This window comes from Cygnus olor, chromosome 1 (genome assembly GCF_009769625.2).
Source record: "Cygnus olor isolate bCygOlo1 chromosome 1, bCygOlo1.pri.v2, whole genome shotgun sequence".
Taxonomy (NCBI): domain Eukaryota; kingdom Metazoa; phylum Chordata; class Aves; order Anseriformes; family Anatidae; genus Cygnus; species Cygnus olor.
The window spans coordinates 111,682,636-111,692,386 of record NC_049169.1 but is presented as its reverse complement, the minus strand read 5'-3'; the positions used below and the strand labels follow the sequence as shown (position 1 = coordinate 111,692,386).

Sequence of the window (9,751 nt, the reverse complement as noted above, 5' to 3'; positions counted from 1 at the left end):
TTAGTTCTCCCTTCTCCGGCCCCTACCAATAATTCTCTTCATATTTCCTTTTTCTTTTTGACTACGTTGAGACTGAGCACTGCCTGTAGTACACTTAAAGTCTTCAATCTACATTTAAAATTGTTCTATAATTGAAAGACAGGGTGGCCAAGCCATCAGGATTGGCAAAGATCCTAGAGGGGAGAGACGGTACTGACAGCGGAAGTTCCCCCCCTGCTGATTTTCTTCATTTTAGCAACCAGAGACTGTAAACCTGACTTACTAGCTTATGGACTGTAGGTACTACTATTGTGTGATTCAGCTGTTTGAGGCACTTTATGTGGCTTGTTATAACATTGATATCTTTCCAGTAAGATTTTTGTGTTCTGTGCACTTTCACTTCTTTTTAACCTCAGTCCTATGCATAGCACAGCTCAAATCTGTTTATCCAGCATCCTCTATTACCATGCATTTTCTGCAGATCAGTAGTAGGGAGGGAGCTGCTGTTTTCTTCAAGGCATGTGGTTTCCTACTTGCTCTTAGTTGATAGCATTTTTTTTTCAAGTGGACACCAGCACTTTGAACCAGTGTAAGAAGTTAGAATATCTGAGTGAAAATGGATCGTCTAGAACCATGAATACTGCATCTTCTGTCAGTCACTGGACTCATAGGTTATTAATAAAACGACGCAAGGGAATTCTATAAAAACATTAATAAATCTTATTTTAACTACTGATGTGATGTAACACAGCCTTGAAAATAAGTAGTGCTTTTACGCATGTGTGCACACGTCTAAGTATGCAAGTCCTCTGGAATTTGAAGTTTCTGAAGCTTTCTCCCCAGCTGCTAATTTTTTCCTAATGTTCATTTTAGTTTAAATGCTTGTAAAATGAAGTATATCAGAGGACACCAAATAAGAGAAAAGAAATAAGGCTTAATAAAACAGGAACAACCAGTGACAAAACTGCAGAAGAAAGCTTGTTTTTTTTAATAGCATAGCTCTTGTTTTACTAGAACTTCTGTTAATAAGTATGTTGTTCCTAACTATAAATAAAAATGCTTTTTGAGTCCCATATACAGTAGATCAAGGCTAGCTATTGCTGCGGTTGTCTTAATCTTTCATCCAGATCAGGTTATGAAGTAAATATATCTGTGCTTTGGTAGTTTTTGTGGTGGTGGGTGCCTTTCAGCCCCTCTCTGAAGCAGAAAACTCCAGGGGTGGGCCCTAGCTAGTGCTGATGGGCAAACCCAGCTCTCTGCCCCAAACAGGCACAGTGTCTGCACCTACTCCCCCATCTTACCCAATGGTGATCATGTCCCAGTATTTGCACGGGTGATGTGTTTTTGTTTTGTTTTGTTTTGTTTTGTTTTGTTTTGTTTTCCCCAGGTGGGTAACATCTCTCTGACTGCTGTCATGTAGCAATTTCCTTGATGCCTGACAGGAGACAGCCCTTCAGGCTGTGTAACCCGCTCGCTTCTTGGAATAAATATTTATTTGTTTGTTTGTTTATTTATTTATTTATTAACAGTTAAACTGTTCTTTTTCCCAGCGAGTGGGCAACAACCCTCGTCCCGGTGGCCGGCGAGGTTGGCTCAACCCGCGCAACCCCCTCAGCGCCCCCGAGGGGCCGGACAAAATGGCGGTCGCCGCCTTTCCCTCAGCGCCGCCCCGGGGCGGAGCTCGCCCCTCTGCGCGCCAAGCCGCGACAGCGGCTCCCGCCGGGCTATGGCCGACTCCGCCGTGCCCGGCTACTCGCCGGGCTTCAAGAAGCCGCCGGCTACGCTGCGGCTGAAGCGCAAACGGCCGCGGAGGAGCGAGCCCCCCGCCGACCCCCCCAGCCCTGCGGCGCGGCTCCGCGGGTCCCCTCGGCGCCCGCCCGCCGCAACCCCTTCTCCAGCCTCGACAACGCGCCGCGGGGCCGGCAGCCGCAGAGGGAGCCGTGGCCGGCGGGAGGGCCGCCCTCGGCAGCGCCCTTCTGGCAGGTAGGGACCGCGGGGCTCCCCTCCGCCCTGACGGGGCCGCCGGAGCCTGAGGGGAGACGGGGCTGTGCCCGGCGGGAAGGGGAGAGCCTGGATCTGGGGCGGCCTCGAGGATTGGTCCCCCCAAACTGCTCTGTAGACGTCCCTACAGCGTGTGTGCTTAGCATCTATTGACATTTCTCTGCAAGGCTCGTTTTTTAAAAATATTACTGTGGTTCATACTCTGTGCTGCATCTTACGTTCTTTTTTCCTTCAGTTCTTGGAGTCTGTTCACGAAGATAAGCCCACCAGGAACGCGGAGCGCTCTGAAGGAACCAACAGCCTCACGTTAGCCAATGTACGAAGCTTCCTTCGTGTAATGTTTCTGAAACAATTCCAGCTGCTCTTAATTCACAGAGAAGCCTAAGCTATTTAATTTAGAATTGGTTCATCCTCATCTAAGATGTACTAAAATGTCAGCGTTCAAGACAATTCCTTAAATTGCCTTGAAGTTTACTTTAAGCTGACATTGTTTTAAAAGCCAGCCTTCTTCCTGACACTGTTACTGTTTTTGTAGCTGACAGAGGTTGCTTTCTTCTTCCAGTTTGATTAGTATATTTACCATAATCCACCTCTTTCTTAGGTTTTAATTTTGTTGAGGTAAGGATGTTCTTAAGCAGCTGCAGAAGGGGAACACGCACTGCTTCACCAGGCTCGTAGGAAAAAGAACACCTGAAAAACGGTCCTTGAAAGAGTTGCAAGCAGATGATGTCTGATGCTTTTATAGGTTCAGAAACTTAAGTTCAAACTAACATAGCAGGATAGAAAAATGACCTCTCAAAGAGAACAAACTGCCCTGGAACTCTCCAGCACTTTTTTTTTTTTTTAATCCTTTAGGAGGCATCTGATGCTACAGTCACCAAGAGAGGACTAAATGAAAGGCTGTTGTGTTAGACTAAGGTTCTTACTAAGGTTCTTTTTTTTTTTTATGACATCTGGAAAGATTGCTGTGATCAAAAACCATCTTTTTTTGTAAACAATACAATGCAGTATTGTTGTTAGAATTTGTTACTAACTTAAAAATAATCAGTTGAATATAAACCATGACTTTGGTTACCTTATGAAAAGTCAAACTGTGTAGCTTGGAATCTAGAAAATCCATCTGTAAAACTACTTTTTAATAAGTATGTGCCCGTAATGTAGTGCAAATACTTCCTTAGGATCAAAATGAGGTAGGTACTTTTGCTGTTACACTGAATTGGACAGAAACTTTCAGGAAATGACAGGTTTGCCATGTGTTTTTAAAGGCTACTGAACTTCAAAAGTTACGTGTAATAGCTGTAGTCTTATCTAGTCCATCTTGTCTAGTCCATGATCTGGTCTGCCTGTCAGGAAAGGTGTATTAATCAACATGGGAAGAAACCTAACCATATGAAAATATAAACAGGTAGTTATTTTTATTTTTTTAAATTGTATTTTCCTTGGGTTAATTGATACTATTTTTGTTTTGTAAGGACCTTCATTTACCTTCTCTTACACCCGATGTTCCCACCTCACCAAGGCATGAATTTCCTGCAGACTGGAGTATTAAAACACGACTTCTCTTTATGTCTTCTCAACCTTTACCTGGGCAGAGCATTTAAAAGCGCAAGAGGAAGCTCAAGGATTTGCTCAACATTGTAGAGCAGCAGAAACAAACTTGCCACAGAGCGTACAGGTATAATAATTCAGAGGGAGCTTGAAGCTCCAGCTTTATAAAGGAGAATGTACCTTTGCATGTTTCATGAAAGTGCTGGCAGTGAAGGTTGGTTGTGTTTTGTATTGATCTTATTTGCATTAAGAACAAGGTTCATTTAGACTACTAATCTAATTCCGTCCACTGTTTGTACCCCAAAATATAACCAGCGGCAAACAGCAATAAGGGAGTGGTCATTCAGTTTCAACTATGGTGCAGTTTCCAGTTACTGTCCTTTTCACTCTGGCTTATTCATAAGACTGGGAATTCTTTTAGTATCTAGTGTAGTTTGTTTGTTTTTTAATTCATCTGTTGCAGTGTTGCATTAAGTAAAGTTTTGCTGTCCTCATGAAATTCTTTTTGTAATCTAGGAACCAAAACTGTCAACAGAACTGCGTTGTGCCTTTCAGCAAAGTCTCGTTTACTGGCTTCACCCATCGCTGCCCTGGCTGCAGCTGTTCCCTCGTATTGGAGCAGACAGGAAAATAGCTGGAAAGGCCTGTCCGTGGTCACAGGATGATGCCTTGCAGCAAGCGCTAATGAGCGAATGGTACGTGGAACCAAAGAATTCCTGTATTAGTAAGATTAAGACGTTGGGATTTTAATCAGTTCTCTTATGAAAATGCTTTTGGTTGGTAGGTTGTTTTTTTTGTTGTTGTTGTTGTTTTGCTTTAGCTGGAATGCTTATTATTTTTGAGGACCAGGTTAAGGAAACACATTTAAGACCACAGGTACCTCCTTGTGTTAAATTCCCTCTCCAACCATAGTTGCTGATTTGGATAGAATTCTATAAATCCTGTTAGCAGGTTGTCTTCAATGCTTCATTTATTGTTTTATTCTAATTTGCAGGTCTGTCAGCTTTACCTCTCTGTACAACCTGCTCAAAGCCAAGCTATGTCCCTACTTCTATGTATGCACCTACCAGTTCACCGTCCTGTTCCGTGCAGCTGGTCTTGCAGGAAGTGATGTTATCACAGCCATGATTTCTCCCACAACCAGAGGTTTAAGGGAAGCCATGAGAAATGAAGGTAAGGTGAAACCACTCCTTACCAATAAATTGCATTGGTTGCGCGTTACAAAACCATTCATTGCTTTCTTTCCTCCTCTGTTCAAGGCATAGAGTTTTCCTTACCTTTGGTAGAAGAAAGTAGAACCAGAAACAGAAAAACTCTGAAGTGAATTTGGAAGCAGAAGCTGCTAAAAGCCCTGAAGTGAGCAAAAGCCCTGAGGACGGAGAGTAAGTCTTATAGAACGGTAGAATTCAAAGACGCTTCTAGACTCCTGCACATTCCATTTGGAAAACGTTCACAGAAAGTATTGCCCTCCTAAAACTGATTCTGTGTTTCTCAGGGAACCTGCTACAAGTGATGATGATGATGATGAAAGTTTCTCTTGGCTTGAGGAGATGGGAGTCCAAGATAAGGTTAAAAAACCAGATGCTATCTCTATTAAACTGTATCCTTTCTTTGCATGTCGCAATGTATTTTTCAGGAAAACCCTGCAGGAATTTTTGTAGTATAGATTTAAGTTTTATAAAGAGAAATCTTGTCTCAACTTCCTGAGACTGCCCCACACCAATGCACCATAAGTGGCAACAATCCGGGGACTCCCTTCAAAAGCAGACTCCTGATTTAAACTAAAAATGCTTATGTTTTTATGTTTGCTTTGAGGAGAAATTCATAGTAAAACTAGGAGTTGCTAACTTCATAGATATTTACCAGCTGTTAAGACATCGGACCTGAAAATACTTCTTATCTCACAGCTTTAATAATGAAATCAGAAGTCAGGTTTTGGGTGTGTTGATGCTTTTCATCTTCTGATGTTTTTCCTTTGACTCCAATCAATTCAGTCAGAAGGAGAAGCATGAAGTGCAGATGGATCACAAACCTGAATCCCTCGCATTGGTGAAAGGAACAAACACGTTCACTTTACTGAACTTCCTGATAAACTGCAAGAGTCTAGTGGCTATTGCAGGTCCACAGGCAGGGCTTCCACCAACTTTGTTGTCCCCCATTGCTTTCCGAGGTGGAACAATGCAAACACTCAAAGTAAGTAATACCACAGTCCCTATTTTCCCATAATGAAAAGTTGTTTCTTCACTCAGGCTGATTGTATAGTCACTGTATTTCCTTCAGGTGCAACAGTAATTTTTGTTGCTGTAGCATGAGTCATCATTTTGACTGCAATATGGACTGCCTCCAAAATCATCTTTATCCCAAAATCTGTGCCACTAAACTGAAATCCCGGTGTTTCTATCTACCCTGGTAGCTTGAGGTTAAGTAGACTTCCCAGGTAGTAAAGTGGTTCTTAAAAGATTCACCTGCTTTAAGGAGGTGGTGGATACTAACAGTTATGCTACTAATGTGGGTTTCAGTCCTCTGCCACCAGAGAAGCTGTTCATATGGTGTCTATCAAAGTTCTTCTGCAGTTAATATGCCTAATACTGTGCAACGCTCCAGTGTATCATAGTTGGTACATCTTACGAGTTGTTACAGAGGCAGCAGAACCACCGTGATACTCGTATGTATGTATTGAACAGTAAGTTGACAAGAGTTAAAAAATATTCTGAGGTTTTAATAGGGCTGTGGCACTGCAGTATTAAGGTAAATAGTTGGTTAAATGAAAGGTTGATAGTCGTCTGAATATGAGCCAGAAGTGTGCTCAGGTGGCCAAGAAGGCCAACAGCATCCTGGCTTGTATAGGAAGCAGTGTGGCCAGCAGGTCTAGGGAAGTGATTGTCCCGCTGTGCGGCTCTGGTGAGGTCGCACCTCAAGTACTGGGTTCAGTTTTGGGCCCCTCACTACAAGAAGGACGTTGAGGTGCTCGAGAGAGTCCAGAGAAGGGCAACGAAGCTGGTGAGGGGTCTGGAGAACAAGTCTTACGAGGAGCGGCTGAGGGAGCTGGGGTTGTTTAGCCTGGAGAAGAGCAGGCTCAGGGGCGACCTTACCGCACTCTACAGGTACCTTAAAGGAGGCTGTAGCGAGGTGGGGGTTGGTCTATTCTCCCACATGCCTGGTGACAGGACGAGGGGGAATGGGTTAAAGTTGCACCAGGGGAGGTTTAGGTTGGATATTAGGAAGAACTTCTTTACCGAAAGGGTTGTTAAGCATTGGAATGGGCTGCCCAGGGAAGTGGTTGAGTCACCATCCCTGGAGGTCTTTAAGAGACGTTTAGATGTTGAGCTTAGTGATATGGTTTAGTGGAGGACTTGTTAGTGTTAGGTCAGAGGTTGGACTGGGTGATCTTGGAGGTCTCTTCCAACCTAGACGATTCTGTGAAATGAAAATTAGGACTTGATTTGGTGTGTCAAAAACTAATCCTGTTGTGGGTTTGTCTTCAGGCTCGAAGCATAAATGCAAAAGCCAGGGTTCACCTGGCATATGAAGATGTCTTCAGTTTGGAGATTATCGGCCCTGTCATGCCCCACTCCCTCCATTCATTGACCATGCTGCTGAAAGCCGCGCAGAGGGGAGCATTCTCTGCAGTACTCTACAGCCATGAGCCAACAGCTGTGTTTAACACTAGTCTTGATAATGCAAGCACTGCCTTAAATAAGGTAAGTAAACTAGAAGAGACCATCTTTCCTGTTAGGAATAGCATCTTTATTACAAACCATAGGGTGCTGAGTGACACACGACTTTCCTAAATACATGGGTCTATACCCAATTGCTTGTGATCACCCCCGGCAGTCCCTGCGGCTTGTTATTCCCTCAGAAATGGCATCATCAGAAAACTAGCTTTTTGGGGGAGTTCCCCAGAGGTACATAAATGAACACTTAAAACTACAGGCATTTCAAACAGGTATGTTTACATGTTTCTCTTCTTGCGAACTTCTTCAGGAAACCGTATGCAAAGACCTTCCTAAGTGTGGACTGCATTCTAAAACTTTGGATCAGCTGAGTCAACTGCCAACGCTGGGAAAATCTTCCATCCGATTTCTAGAACTGAAGGATTACGCATACAGCTGGAAGTCCTAGGTATACGTTACTGCAGGTTCATGGATCAGAAAGCTCTCTAGGGTGCAGCTGCTGTATTTCGTTCAGGTCTACACAGGCAGCACCTATGCGGTACTAGAGGGACATAACCTAGGTGAACATCACAGACAATATTGCACATCACCCATCATAAAACGCTTGGAAGGACTTTCAAAGGAAATTAAGGAAAAGGCTTTGGACATCTCCTTCTGTATTTTAGAAAGCTTTTTTTAAAATAAAATTTTATAAAACAGTTTTCTTGTGTGCTCTGAATTCAGGCTGGAAGGCCTGTTCTCTTCATGTGCACGTACATTCTATCCTGAAACACAGAATTTCTGCTGCTGCTCTGTGCAGTAACCTGTAACCCACTCCTGAGGGGTGGAATTCTCAACATACGCCTTCCGAGACTGCGTAAAGCACCTTGCCAGGAGCATGATAGCTAAACCTCAGTACGTTGCGCCTCTGGTTTAAGAGTAACCTCAGGACTCCAGAAGACAAAAGTCAAATGGACACAAACACAGAGTTCCAGCTGCGTCTGAATCAGATTAAAAGGCTAGGACTGCTGGCAAAACCATCCCATATTCCCTTATCTACTTATGTTGAAATGAGACGTTTTTAACAGGCAGTTTGTATAACGTAACATGAATCAGACTGAGTTGGAGCAACGCAACGCAGTTACGCCACCTGATCGAAGCAGAGAAAATGAGCAGTAGCAGGATGCCGCTGTGACTGTTCAGAGCAATAGCACGAGCCAATTGCCTGGGTTTAATGCAGTGTTACACTGAGGTGCAGTCAAAGCTGGTATGCTGGACATGTGTAAAATGCCATTTATCACACAGGTACCAGGTTAGCAGATTGCTGCAGCAACAAGTACTAAATCTGAAGAGCGGTATATGTAGAATACTGTTATGCTTGTACACTCAAAGCAAGATTTCTAATTCTACTGGTATTTTGCACAGAAAAAGCAATGCTTGTGGTCATGCTACTCTCATCTTTATCACAGTGGAGTCCTGTTCACCTCAATGTCACGGTTCTGAAGCAGTGACATTAGACTTGGGGAAAGCTGGGTCTGTCAACAAAAGGCTGCAAAGTGAGGTGTGATGAAACCTTGCCCTCCCCCAAGTTATTTTGTACCTACTCCACTTGACTACCCAGAGTACAGCATGTATACAATTAACACACTTGAATAGTTTATGTTTACATTGTTATTTCACAGTAACTACCATGACACTGACAGTCTAATGGACAAGACATCTGGAAACCTAGATAAAGCTGAATACAAGTCCCTATCTTATGACAGAAAAGGGCAGCTTAGAATTTTAAATGACAACACTAAAAAAATACTCTATTTTTGGTGGGGTCCACGTAGCACAATCTGATTTAGGGAAAAATGCGAAGACTAGTCAAAGTAAATTACTGAGTCATACCAAATACCACTAGTGAAAAATTTAGTGTTCATAGCATCACAGGGAATACCAGGAGACAGTGTTTCTGAAGTTGCTGGTGTGTTAACGTGACTGCAAGTGACAGTGTTAAGCTAAACACAGTTACTCCAATACCTTTTTAATCTTGCTCGTCTGCCTCCATCAGCATTAGCTCTGCTCTAGGGCTTTGCAGTCTGCTGTAAACACATTTTTTTTAGCCCAACGCCACAATCATCAACAGCAGTTTGTGTATAAAACAAGTTACTGAACATAATACAGTAAAACCATTCTGTGGCTGCCTTTAAAGGAAAACACTTGTAATTACTCAAGCCGATAACAATTTTGGTATGTGGACTTCGGATTGTCTGTTTCTAGGAATGCTACAATTACTGGTAATTTCAGTTTGTATTTTCACATCCAGCATGTCAGACTTCTGGAGATAAACTAACAGCAATTAATAGCTGGCAGTTATTAAATTGTACTCATTCCAGTATGAATTTAGCTTTGTTAAATAACAATTACGTTCTAGGCTAGCAGAGTGATGTCAAAACATTTACCAGCAAATTCTTTATCGCTTGCTTTGCACCATTACCTGCAGCTGTGGCTCCTCCTGTACTATAAACTACGTTGGTTGTAAGTCATAGCTTTGGCCTCTGATTTCAGAAGCATATTGTCGTTGC

The 9,751-nt window shown here is 43.0% G+C and overlaps 1 protein-coding gene across 1 annotated transcript; it reads left to right on the top strand.

The window, feature by feature from the left end:
- The first annotated feature begins 212 nt into the window (after window positions 1-212).
- On the top strand, window positions 213-7,902 carry DONSON (DNA replication fork stabilization factor DONSON). The gene is given in 13 exon segments (XM_040545351.1): window positions 213-1,810; window positions 1,813-1,962; window positions 2,216-2,296; window positions 3,453-3,558; window positions 3,561-3,655; window positions 4,045-4,223; window positions 4,523-4,701; window positions 4,788-4,823; window positions 4,826-4,910; window positions 5,024-5,128; window positions 5,523-5,721; window positions 7,014-7,229; window positions 7,513-7,902. Coding segments are annotated over 13 exon segments (1,674 nt in total). The 5' UTR covers window positions 213-1,705; the 3' UTR covers window positions 7,651-7,902.
- Window positions 7,903-9,751: the final 1,849 nt, after the last annotated feature.